The following is a 13,489-nucleotide window of genomic DNA, read 5'->3' as shown; positions in this document are numbered from 1 at the left end:
TATGCGCAAACCCATAGGCACCTGAAATTCTCTTCTTCCACTATATCGCATTGTCTCTGTAGTCTTTGATCCAAGAAATCTATTTTCATGCTATTCATTAATAGGATAGGAGATGCATGCCAGTTGGTCACATGTACAGCCATTTGTGATGAAATTGGTATTTTAAATTTCAAATTTTAGAAAAAAAATGTAGAACGTCAGAACTTTAAAGGTCCATATTACATAAAGTAGACTCCACTGTCTCTCTGACCTCACGCCCAACCCTCGGCAAATGAAAGAAAAAATTAATACACATCAATAAAGAAGTACAAAAAAGGACACTAACACAACCCTCAGCATAACCAACTGGTGTATAGTAATGATTTTAACCCATTGATACATTACCCTTGTCTGTTGTTGCTTTTTATATTTAGTCAAGTTAGTCAAGTTTTGACTAAATATTTTAACATCGAGGGGAAATCGAAACGAGGGTCGTGGTGTATGTGCGTACGTGTGTGTGTCTGTGTGTGTGTGTAGAGCGATTCAGACTAAACTACTGGACCGATCTTTATGAAATTTGACATGAGAGTTCCTGGGTATGAAATCCCCGAACGTTTTTTTCATTTTTTTGATAAATGTCTTTGATGACGTCATATGCGGCTTTTGCCATGAGCGGTGGACTGACGATGCTACGAGTATACGGTCTTGCTGAAAAATGGCATTGCGTTCAGTTTCATTCTGTGAGTTCGACAGCTACTTGACTAAATATTGTATTTTCGCCTTACGCGACTTGTTGTTTTGTTCAAAACAAACGTTTTCCGAAAATTGTCAAGTTCATGTGCCTACATATGCTGACTCTCCCATGCGTCGCGGAGAAATGCATTGCTGAGAAATCTCGCACTTTTAGCGGAGTGAAATGATTGGCTAGCGCTTTCAAAGCGCGCCGCCGCAGTATTCTGACCTGCACCCGCACGAAAACACTAAGCTTAGCCCATCCTTGTGCTCACCGTGAAGAATCAAGACACAAGAATACAGCGACAGATAAGGAATTTTCAGTTTTCAGTGACCTGACAACAAAACTATCAGTCGCCTGCTGAGTTCTATCCCTCGGAGAATTGAGGCGGTGTGTTTTTCTGCGTCATTCCAGAGAGCTGGACGTCCGAGAAAATCGACCCAAAAAAACAAACTAACTTGAAACGAAACAAAAATGGTTGCCGTCTTCAGAGTATTAGGCTTCGGCATTCTGCTGGTAGCGGTAGTTTTACACGTGGTAGGTTTCGTGACACACAACTGGATCAGCGTGGATGTCCCTGCAAACCCACGGTCCAATGGCCATGAGTATCCGAATGGGACTGTGGAAGGTCTGCCTGAAACGCAACACGGGACAGATGAGCGGCCCTCCGGACGGTGCCACTCACTTGGGCGGTGAGGGGGAGGGTGGTGCTGACCAGAGCGGACAGTCGGACTCTCCGGGTGGTCAGGGCGACGATTTCTACAGCGCTTCTTCCTTCTGTCTGAAACCGGATTCTGACTCTGTGCCAGGTAGGAAGCTTTGTTTTTATCATATTAAATCAAAAAACAAGAAAGGTAAGTTGTTGGAACGTTAAATTTGACAAAACAAAACAAAACGATTTTTTTTTATCATCCCCCCCCCCAAAAAAAAAGAACAAAACAACAAAAAACGAACCAATCAACAACAACCAAGCAATTGACTGGGAAAGGAAAAAAACACGCAGAAAAAGAACAACTGGGCAAAACACACGCACACACTAAAAATTAATGTAATTCCGCAGTTTGGTTTTTCATGTACTGGGGTTGAAGCTGCTGAGTAAGCCTACATGATTATGAAGGAAACATCTTGAAACAGAATTCATGATACATGACCTTTACAATTTTTTTTATATATATATTTATCATGTATGATATATTATATATATATTATATGATTATATATCAGCTTATGCATGTATTATACATGCAGTGATGTACATTTTAGTCGGTCTCCGGTCTCTGACCGATCCAATTTCCCCAGGACCTATAGCTTTAACCCCAGCAGGACACAGGTCCGATTAACCTACAGAAGAAGTGGTCAAGGGTCCGATCGTTTTTGACAATGAAGCGGACATGCGGACTGTTCAATTTTCAAGAGGAAAGCTTGTTTCGGTTTTGCCAAGTGAAAGTAAACACTGCGTGAGGAAAGCTGGTTTCGGTTTTGCCAAGCGAAAGTATGCACTGCGTGTGATTAGTTTGTTGAGTGAACGAGGCACCATATAGGATCTGATTCTTTGAATTAATTTATCCTCAAGTTGGATCAAGAAGAAAAAAAGAAAACCGAACCCATATGTTGCCTCGAGTGCATTCATTGGCTCAGCAATAAATCATTGAGAGAGGATTCAGTGTACAGAACTTGGTGTGTACGGCTCGAAGAAACCGATTGTGTGTCAAAACCCAGGACATGCATATGATCCTGAAAGCAAAACTTGAGGGACCCGCAGAACGGTCAGATGCCTACCTGAAAAACATTGTCGACAGATGGGCAGTGAAAAAAAACCGACAACTGTTCAAATAACTTTGAAATGTGATTCAATCCTTTGAGTATCTAGTCATGACAGTCGCGGAAGGTGGAAGAATTTAAACTGAAAAATCTTTTTAAATGCGGTTTTACGAGTCGTGTTTTTGTCCTATTGAAATTGCAATCTCAGGACACTGTGTCCTATTGATTTTCAGTCTTCAGGACAATTGTCCTAAAGGCTGCTAGAAAAATGTACATCACTGTACATGTATATATATATATATAATTTTTTTTTAAGTACACTTATTTGTGGTTGCTGATTCATACACTGTCATGTTCAGTGCAATAAAAAAAACAAGTCGCGTAAGGCGAAAATACAACATTTAGTCAAGCTCAGTCAAACTCACAGAATGAAACTGAACGCATTGCATTTTTTCCGTAAGACCGTACACTCGTAGCATCGTCTGTCCACCGCTCGTGGCAAAGGCAGTGAAATTAACAATCCAGAAAAGCGCGGTAGCAGTTGCGCCGAGGAGAATATCGATAGCACGGTTTTCTATTTCTCTATTTTTGTTAACTCTCTGAACGTGCTTTTAATCCAAACATATCATATCTATATGTTTTTGGAATCAGGAACGGACAAGGAATAAGATGAAATTGTTTTTAAATCGAATTCGGAAATTTTATTTTAATCATAATTTTTATATTTTTAATTTTCAGAGCTTGTTTTTAATCCGAATATAACATATTTATATGTTTTTGGAATCAGAAAATGATGAAGAATACAATAAACGTAATTTTGGATCGTTTTATAAAAAAAATAATTTTAATTACAATTTTCAGATTTTTAATGACCAAAGTCATTAATTAATTTTTAAGCCTCCAAGCTGAAATGCAATACCAAAGTCCGGCCTTCGTCGAAGATTGCTTGGCCAAAATTTCAATCAATTTGATTGAAAAATTGAGGGTGTGACAGTGCCGCCTCAACTTTTACAAAATGCCGGATATGACGTCATCAAACACATTTATCAAAAAAATGAAAAAATAGCTGGGGATATCATACCCAGGAACTCTCATGAAAAATGTCATAAAGATCGGTCCAGTAGTTTGGTCTGAATCGCTCTACACACACACACACACAGACACACACACACACACATACACCACGACCCTTGTCTCGATTCTCCCCTCTATGTTAAAACATTTAGTCAAAACTTGACTAAATGTAAAAAGGCAGCACACAATCTTGAATCATGTCCATTAGTTTATGAACTTAATTTTTTTTTTCAAAAGTGGGGAAAAAAATATTTGGGATCGGCAGAAGAAAATAGGGTTGGTTGTGTTCGACCCTCAATGTCAAGGATTTTTATTTTGTCCTTACTAAAAGTACACCTAAGTCTCCATTTTTAGAACCCAATCCTGGGAAAACCGCATTCCCATCTAGAAAATTGCACCAAGATCTGATAATTCTCGGAAAGCAGGTTAACCCTAAAGGCTAGTTCGCCCATTGGCTGTTTGGTCTGATCATTCTGATGACATGTGGTGAAACATGAAGCATCATTGGGGTTCCAGCCTAGAAATCCAAAAGTGTGGGGGGAGGGGGGGGGGGGCAAGTGAAATAAAAGTGGTCTTGCAACATATGTGGCAGTCCATTTACTGAGAATCGATTGGTGTACAATGTAGTGAAAAACACTAGGGAAAAAAAACACCCAAAAAACTCACAAACAACAAAAACGGTGAAAAGTTGATGACATGCTCCAAATAAAGGCCTGTGGGTGTGTTATCACTGAAAAAAGAACGAAAATGTAAAGATTAGATCAGTGTGACAATTACAGAGCTCACATGGGGCAACTTGTAGAGGTTGATAAACAGTCAAAACAAGCGTGCCCTTCAGTGGCTTCACTGATATTCGGTTGGTGTTTTTCTCTCCAGCTACATGTACATATTTTTTTCCCTGCAATCTAGTATTTTCATTAAGGCCCCCCCAAAAAAAAGGTCTGTTTACGGTAACCCGACCGACCCTATTTTTTTTTCGCGCGACCCTAGACTTTTTTTTGGCATTTGGGGAAAAAAAAAAAAAAAATCTTGTTTTTTTTGCAAAATAACGTAAAAATATGGTTTTTTGGGAAAAAAAAAAAAAAAAAAATCCCGACCTACCGACCATATTTTTTTGGCCTATGTTACCGTAAACAGACCTTTTTTTTTTTGGCCTAACCTTTTTGAGGCCTTTGGTTAAGTTAGTTGGTCTCATAATGAGACTAGACTACACAATGGGGTTTTCCTTGCTTTGTTTACAGTCTCCACTGCTCCATACCACTCCCACCTTTCTTCACACTAGCAGTGAGCCTCCTGAGTGGAAGTTGAACTTGAAGAAATACAGTGGAACCCCCCTTTTAAGACCCCCCAATTTTAGACTTCCTCCTTTTTTAGACCTTGCTTTTTCAGATTGTCTGTTCATAAGCTGTGTAAAGTTACCCCCCTTTTAAGACCCCCCAATTTTAGACTTCCTCCTTTTTTAGACCTTGCTTTTTCAGATTGTCTGTTCATAAGCTGTGTAAAGTTACCCCCCTTTTAAGACACCCCCCAATTTTAGACTTCCTCCTTTTTTAGACCTTGCTTTTTCAGATTGTCTGTTCATAAGCTGTGTAAAGTTACCCCCCTTTTAAGACCCCCCAATTTTAGACTTCCTCCTTTTTTAGACCTTGCTTTTTCAGATTGTCTGTTCATAAGCTGTGTAAAGTTACCCCCCTTTTAAGACACCACAATTTCAGACTCCCTCCTTTTTACATTTAGTCAAGTTTTGACTAAATGTTTTAACGTAGAGGGGGGAATCGAGACGAGGGTCGTGGTGTATGTGCGTGTGTGTGTGTGTGTGTGTGTCTGTCTGTGTGTGTGTGTAGAGCGATTCAGACTAAACTACTGGACCGATCTTTATGAAATTTGACATGAGAGTTCCTGGGTATGATATCCCCATACGTTTTTTTCATTTTTTTGATAAATGTCTTTGATGACGTCATATCCGGCTTTTCGTGAAAGTTGAGGCGGCACTGTCACGCCCTCATTTTTCAACCAAATTGGTTGAAATTTTTGTCAAGTAATGTTTGACGAAGCCCGGACTTCGGTATTGCATTTCAGCTTGGTGGCTTAAAAACTAGTTAATGACTTTGGTCATTAAAAATCTGAAAATTGAAAAGAAAATTTTTTTTTTAAAAAACGATCCAAATTTACATTTATCTTATTCTCCATCATTTGCTGATTCCAAAAACATATAAATATGTTATATTTGGATTAAAAACACGCTCTGAAAATTAAATATATAAAAATTAATATGAAAATTAAATTTTCGAAATCAATTTAAAAACACTTTCATCGTATTCCTTGTCGGTTCCTGATTCCAAAAACATATAGATATGATATGTTTGGATTAAAAACACGCTCAGAAAGTTAAAACAAAGAGAGGTACAGAAAAGCGTGCTATCCTTCTGAGCGCAACTGCTACCCCGCTCTTCTTGTCAATTTCACTGTCTTTGCCGTGAGCGGGTGACTGACGATGCTACGAGTATGCGGTCTTGCTGCGTTGCATTGCGTTCAGTTTCATTCTGTGAGTTCGACAGCTACTTGACTAAATGTTGTATTTTCGCCTTACGCGACTTGTTTAGACCTTGCTTTTTCAGATTGTCTGTTCATAAGCTGTGTAAAGTTACCCCCTTTTAAGACCCCCCAATTTTAGACTTCCTCCTTTTTTAGACCTTGCTTTTTCAGATTGTCTGTTCATAAGCTGTGTAAAGTTACCCCCCTTTTAAGACCCCCCCAATTTTAGACTTCCTCCTTTTTTAGACCTTGCTTTTTCAGATTGTCTGTTCATAAGCTCTGTAAAGTTACCCCCATTTTAAGACAAGTTCCTTCCTTTTTAAATTTGAGACCTGATTTTCTCAGATTGTTGAATGTCTTAAAAGGGGGGTTCCACTGTAGCTGGGCCAGGACAGGACACTGGCCTTTTGTTGACTGACCCCTGACCCCTGACCTCACTTTGTTCTCTCTGCACAGACATTCAAACTTGGCAGCACTTCTTCAGCGAAGAACTTAGATTGGGAATTAAGCAGATTGGGAATGAAGGGTTAGGAGCAAAAGTGCACACAGGGTGTGCTGCTGATTCTGATTCCATGGAGTGGGTTTGGTGGTCTAACAACATTCCTCATTAGCTTTCCATAGTCCTCCGTAAACATAGACAGAATGATGACCTCACTTCTCTCCCCCCCCCCCCTCCCCCCTCCCAGCTATCCTTAGCGGATGGTGACATTATTCACGGATGATGACATTATTCACGGGTTATTCCAAGTCACGGCAACATCATGATCATCACAGGAAGCTGCGACTACGTACATCCTGCTGATGTGATCTGCTTAGATCGCAGCGAGGTCGCTGCGACCTTGCTTTGGCTTTTCTTTTCTGCATGGGATATGACTGTACAATAGTGAATACACTTTGTATGAACATTTACAGGATATCCCTGTAATTTGCACTGTTTGATTAGCCCATTTCATTTAAACTAAATGAACTGCTTTTTCTTTGAATGATACTGAACTGACACTGTCTACATGTATTAGCAACTGCTCTTTCAGCTCTCAAAAAAAGAAAAATTGGTAGTAATGGAACGTCTAGACAAAAACAAAACATGCACAAGCTTGCCCACATCAACTCTTTTAACTGTGAAGACTCAGTAAGGTTTGAATTCACGGCAGTTTGACATGTCCATCGACTGTCGAACGTTATACAGTGGAACCCCCCTTTTAGGACCTTCAAAAGTCGGAGAAATTCATGTCTTAAAAAGGAGGGAATCTTAAAATGGGGGTAACTTTACAGAGGTTACAAAGAGACAATCTGAAAAAAACAAGGTCGTCTTCTTCTTCTTCTTCTGCGTTCGTGGGCTGAAACTCCCACGTACACTCGTGTTTTTTGCACGAGTGGAATTTTACGTGTATGACCGTTTTTTACCCCGCCATTTAGGCAGCCATACGCCGTTTTCGGAGGAAGCATGCTGGGTATTTTCGTGTTTCTATAACCCACCGAATTCTGACATGGATTACAGGATCTTTTTCGTGCTCACTTGGTCTTGTGCTTGCGTGTACACATGGGGGTGTTCGGACACCGAGGAGAGTCTGCACACACAGATGACTCTGAGAAATAAATCTCTCGCCGAACGTGGGGACGAACTCACGCTGACAGCGGCCAACTGGATACAAATCCAGCGCGCTACCGACTGAGCTACATCCCCGCCCTAAGCAAGGTCTTAAAAGGGGGAAGGTCTTAAATTGGGGGTCTTAAAAGGGGGGTTCCATTGTACTCAGTTAACCTTCCAATAAGTTAGACTTGACTGCAACCAATCAAACTTGGTAGTGCCTTGTGTGTGAACAAAACCTTTCTTGCTCAGAAAAAAATCATGATGAGAGGGTACACTCTATTATTGCTGGTGTCTTCTCACCCATAAATTACAGCCAAAGAATGTAAGTCAAGGTTTATCATTATAGCCTCAGGGTGAAGTGGTAGGTCTGCCTTGGCAGAATGACAAGTTATAAGCACGTAATTAGGGTATACCTGTTTATAATGAGGTATGTGTCAAATATAACCTGAGCAAGAGTGAAACAGTACAATTGATCCACATGGTGTACACATGGGTTTGATGCAGTAACTATCTTTGAATCCTACAGATGACATCCCAGCACTGTCTGAAAGGCTTCTTCCAGTACCCCCCCCCCCCCCCCCACACCTTTTTTTCCCTCTCATATATAAAATGCACAAAAGTCAATTTAGCACAGAAAACGAAAAAGAATAAACAAAGAAAATAAGATCATGCTCCAGAGAGAGAGAGAGAGGGGGGGGGGGGGGGGGGTGGGAGAGAGAGAGAGCATGGATGGCTGCTGAAACCATAGGATTCTATATACATTAGAAGCTGAATTATCAGAAATTAGTGGAGGGTTCCCTTACACTACATATGTTATCATGCATAATTGCTGGTACTGTTTTCAGAAAGTGTTCTTCCACGTCTATACCAACGCAAAATTTACGGAGTGAATCTAACCGATATATAAATTTTTATAACAATGGATGTTTTTGAAGGGCTAAAAAAACCCTTCCATAAGTCGATATTAAATTCACAAAGTGTCTGTGGGTGTAGTGTCTGTGGGTGTGGTGTCTGTGGGTGTGGTGGGTGTGGGTGTGGTGTCTGTGGGTGTGGTGTCTGTGGGTGTAGTGTCTGTGGGTGTAGTATCTGTGGGTGTAGTGTCTGTGGGTGTGGTGTCTGTGGGTGTGGTGTCTCTGGGTGTAGTGTCTGTGGGTGTAGTGTCTGTGGGTGTAGTGTCTGTGGGTGTGGTGTATGTGGGTGTAGTGTCTGTGGGTGTGGTGTCTGTGGGTGTGGTGTCTGTGGGTGTAGTGTCTGCATGTGGGTGTAGTGTCTGTGGGTGTAGTGTCTGTGGGTGTGGTGTCTGTGGGTGTAGTGTCTGTGGGTGTGGTGTCTGTGGGTGTGGTGTCTGTGGGTGTAGTGTCTGTGGGTGTGGTGTCTGTGGGTGTGGTGTATGTGGGTGTGGTGTCTGTGGGTGTAGTGTCTGTGGGTGTAGTGTCTGTGGGTGTAGTGTCTGTGGGTGTGGTGTCTGTAGGTGTAGTGTCTCTGGGTGTGGTGTCTCTGGGTGTGGTGTCTCTGGGTGTGGTGTCTGTGGGTGTGGTGTCTGTGGGTGTAGTGTCTGTGGGTGTGGTGTCTGTGGGTGTGGTGTCTCTGGGTGTAGTGTCTCTGGGTGTAGTGTCTCTGGGTGTAGTGTCTGTGGGGAGCCCTGTGGTTGTATTATGTGAGCATGAAGATGAAAATTACAAATATTGCTATAATTTTCTCGACTGTATAACTTTAATCGAAATATGTTGCGTATCATGTCTTGTGCTGGTAGGGTAAGTTTGGTATACATTGGCACCTGAAATGTAAGACCTCTCTGATGAGAGGACACCTCCCGATAAAGGACACCTTCTGTTGTCTCTTTGTTTATAAATTTGATTAAAATATACTTGTCACGAAGGGACACCTGCAATGTTAGCTACGCTTTTGGCTGGTCCCAAGGGTGTCCTTACGTCACAGGTACCACTGTATTTCACAAATATGATTCAGAAGAAAATGTCCAGTTCAATGCAAAACGTAGCCCAGCTGTTGATTGTGGGTCTGGTTGCAAGTGCATGGCGAGGCTAATCCAATGTGAACGCCTGGATTGAATTAATTTAATGATTAAAAGATGGTCTGATCTTGGCGGATGATTAAACGAAAAGTCTGACATTATGTTTCCTTCTGACTTCCGTTTCCTTCTGATGTGCAGACTGGATGAAGGCAGTACAGGCGCTTGGAATCCTGTCCCTGATCATGGCTGTGGTAGCTTTGGCGTTCATGATCTACAACTGTTTTGGCGAAAGCAAAGGAGACCGCGCACGCCTGCTTCCGTTCATCATTGCAGGAATCTGCCTTGCCTCTGGTAAGAATGAATTTATTTAATTATCCATGAGACAAATAGTAACAGCCGGTGTCTTTTCTGCATGCAGACTAATGAATTGAATGTTGGAATTCCCTTTCTTGAGCCATGCAATTGTGGCATCAGAGTACCAGTGCAACTTTAACTCAGGTGGCCGTCGAGCCTCATAAAAATAACATTAATAGTAACTAAAAATGGATTGATACCAACATGTTATTTAGCATGGCCTTGAGTGTGTCCAATGTCATATTTTTTGAGTCACTTGAGAAAAAGTGACTATGTAATCGGTCAGTGTTAGTCTGTCCGGCCGGCCGTCCGGCCGGCCGTCCGTAGACACCACCTTAACGTTGGACTTTTCTCGGAAACTATCAAAGCGATCGGGCTCATATTTTGTTTAGTCGTGACCTCCAATGACCTCTACACTTTAACGATGGTTTCGTTGACCTTTGACCTTTTTCAAGGTCACAGGTCAGCGTCAAAGGAAAAATTAGACATTTTATATCTTTGACAAAGTTCATCGGATGTGATTGAAACTTTGTAGGATTATTCTTTACATCAAAGTATTTACATCTGTAGCCTTTTACGAACGTTATCAGAAAAACAAGGGAGATAACTAGCCTTTTCTGTTCGGCAACACACAACTTAACGTTGGGCTTTTCTCGGAAACTATAAAAGTGACCGGGCTCAAATTTTATGTGAACGTGACTCATTGTGTTGTGAATAGCAATTTCTTCCTGTCCATCTGATGCCTCATATAATATTCAGAACTGCGAAAGTGACTCGATCGAGCGTTTGCTCTTCTTGTTCAAAAAATGTAAATATTGTCTATTGTGGGTTTTATTCTTTTCCTTTTCTGTTTGTCCTTTTTTTGAAGTGGTTTCTTTTTTTAAAGGCTGCCATATACGTAGCGTTCATTAATTAATTCATATTGTTTACATGTGCCAATAATGTTATAAAACTGTACCTAAGGGGATATAATAACGATTGGCTGTAGCTTTCAAACACAGAAAAAATTATTTCAGTATTGCAAAGTGGTGTTGATAGTGTCGAATGTAAACAGAACAGTCTCAAAGTGAAAGTGGATGTTTTCCGGAAATTGCGAAGTTAACAAGAATACAGAAAAGCGCGCTTTCCTGCTTAGCACAATACGCTACCGCGCTAATCTGGCGTGTCAATATCACTACGTTTTGCACGTGGAAGGTGAGCGATTTCCTTCACGCGGGGATTGACGAAGCTGTACTGTCTGTGTTGACGGTCTAAAAATAGCCCAAGTCCTGGAGAACTGTTGCTAAACATAGCAATAAAGAATTAATTATTTCTCGTAATTGGTAAGGACTTCAAACCTAAAACTTTGCAGGAAGCTTAATTTATACATCCCGCAACGATGGGAAAAGCCCTGGAAGTAATTAAACTAATTGAATAGGACTATATGTCAGCCTTTAAGTAATTAGTCTTGAAGAAATTGCTCAGTATGAAATAAACCTGTAGTTAAGCCTTCGACTTATTTCTCTATTGTTACTCATGGTTGATTTGTTTCCATTGGCCTAGACTAGACAATCTTTTTAAAGCTGTGAACTTTTTTCTTGAAAATGATCTTAATAAAAGCGCACCCACACACCCACCCCAAAACACAAGCAGACATACACACACACCCACACCTATTCACCCACACTCCTCCACCCCCAAGCCCCCTTCTGCCATTGGCATACACTATTTATAGACACAACATTACACTCGCATCATTAAAAAAAAAAATGCTGACAATGTCCCAAGTCCAATCACACAAAAAATTAAACAGAAAAACTGCAAACACATACGCTCTTTTTCAACTTGTGACCCTATATATTACATCAACTTTCTACTATCTCAGGTATCACTCTTCTCATCGGCGTGATTGTCTACGGAGCAGAGTACACCATGATGATGCAAGACCAGATGAGCATGTTTGGCGGTGATGACAACCCAGACCTGTCTGCCTTGGCCCAGATACTGCAGGAAAACACACACCTGGGCTACAGCTTTGCTCTGGAGGCTGTGTCTGCGGTGTTGACCATTTTGGTCAGCGCTGCCGTTGCCGTTCCCACAGCCAGGGGATGGGATGATTCGGTCTCTTTCGGTGGGTCTCGCAACATGGCAGTGTAGATCTCTGTATCTTATCCTGTCGGGGAAATAAGACTGAGGTTTTTTTTCCGGTGATCAGCCAAAGAAAAAAAATCAGCACCGTTTAATTGAGTTCATAAAGCCTGGATGGGCTGATTTCGTCTGTTTTGGTGGCTCTCACAACATGGGCGGTGTTAGATTTGTCTCTGTCTGTCTGTCTGTCTGTCTGTGTCTCTCTCCTCTCTGCCATATATAGTTATGTGCTTTGTGTGAGTGGGCTGGAAATGGTTGGAACTTTCTTTGTGTGGAAGTTCCATCTCCAGAATAAGCCCTATGTGTGGTTCGACGCCTTGCTCAACGGATATCAAAATGTTCACTCTTCTGTCGGTATGCGACGTTACTTCCACAGGGCGTTTTATAGAGATAGTCAGAGGGTTTTCCGGTGAGGAAGGGTAGCGCAGACCTTGGAACCCATTCGATTTCGCCGTATTTTGTACGCATGATTGTCTAGAATACGATCAGTACGGTCAGTGAAAAAGAATACAACAAGAAAAATTCTGGACTACTTTTCTTCACAAGGGCCGATCCAGTAGTTTTACACATACAGTACAAGTAATGACATTTTTGTCAGTAAACAGAAAGAAGCATTTGTTTTAAATGTACTAGTAAACTTAAATAACGGTGCGACGGCCGCATGTAAAGCATGTTGGAATCATGGATGTTCAAATGCTGTGTGGAGTACGCTCATTTTTCTGAAAGTACACCCAAGTTTGTTTGAGAATACTACAAGTGCAAAACAGGGGTTCCCAGGTCAGGTGGGGGTATTAGTTGAGTATTTAACAGCCAGTGACTGAGTTTGAACATACAGATCTTGTTGGCCATCTGTTCCGATCAGTCTAGATCGCACTTGAATACTTTTGCTGTGAGGGGGGATGTATACTGTCACAAATTGGAAAAGAGCGTACATGTGTGCAGTTTTTCTGTTTAGTTCTGTGTGTGAGTGGGCTTGGAGCATTGTCAGCACTTTTTTCAATACTTACTGGATTGGCCACCAGTTCTTTTTTACGATCAACAGGAGAAATGGTAATGGAAGCTGAGTTCTCACAAGTTGAGACTCGTTTAGCGGACTTACCATTTGTTTCAGCAGGCTTTCCATGTCAGGCATGGGAATTGTCCGCAAAATCGAAAAGGAAATAACATTCAGCGAAAATAAAAAATTGTCCGCGGCAAAAAAAAGGTAAATTAAATTATATGTATACTATTGTCTCTCTATCCATTATTTGCTTACCCAAGAACTATTAAAATATTGGTCTAAAATTTGTTTTCCTTCCGGGGGGCTTCACCCCCCCCCCCCCCCCCCCCCCCCCCCCCCCCCCCCGGTCCCCCTGGCCTATTT

The 13,489-nt window shown here is 41.4% G+C and overlaps 1 protein-coding gene across 1 annotated transcript; it reads left to right on the top strand.

Moving 5' to 3' along the window:
• Positions 1-619: 619 nt before the first annotated feature.
• LOC138958229 (uncharacterized) lies at positions 620-13,460 on the top strand. Its single transcript, XM_070329333.1, has 3 exons — positions 620-1,521; positions 9,844-9,996; positions 11,864-13,460. Exons 1-3 carry the CDS (start codon positions 1,284-1,286, stop codon positions 12,133-12,135), a joined length of 663 nt encoding a protein of 220 aa, XP_070185434.1. The 5' UTR covers positions 620-1,283; the 3' UTR covers positions 12,136-13,460.
• The last annotated feature ends 29 nt before the right edge of the window (positions 13,461-13,489 follow it).

Source organism: Littorina saxatilis, linkage group LG2 (assembly GCF_037325665.1).
Source record: "Littorina saxatilis isolate snail1 linkage group LG2, US_GU_Lsax_2.0, whole genome shotgun sequence".
In the NCBI taxonomy this organism is placed as follows: domain Eukaryota; kingdom Metazoa; phylum Mollusca; class Gastropoda; order Littorinimorpha; family Littorinidae; genus Littorina; species Littorina saxatilis.
The sequence above is the reverse complement of the archived record's forward strand: the minus strand, read 5'-3'. Positions and strand labels throughout refer to the sequence as shown.

What these genes read in the sequence shown, in the direction of transcription:
- LOC138958229 (XM_070329333.1), top strand. Translation starts at nt 1,284, where the DNA reads ATGTCCCTGCAAACCCACGGTCCAATGGCCATGAGTATCCGAATGGGA. An exon ending in GGATTCTGACTCTGTGCCAG is followed by an intron (nt 1,522 to 9,843) that starts GTAGGAAGCTTT and finishes TCTGATGTGCAG; the next exon opens with ACTGGATGAAGGCAGTACAG. An exon ending in AGGAATCTGCCTTGCCTCTG is followed by an intron (nt 9,997 to 11,863) that starts GTAAGAATGAAT and finishes CTACTATCTCAG; the next exon opens with GTATCACTCTTCTCATCGGC.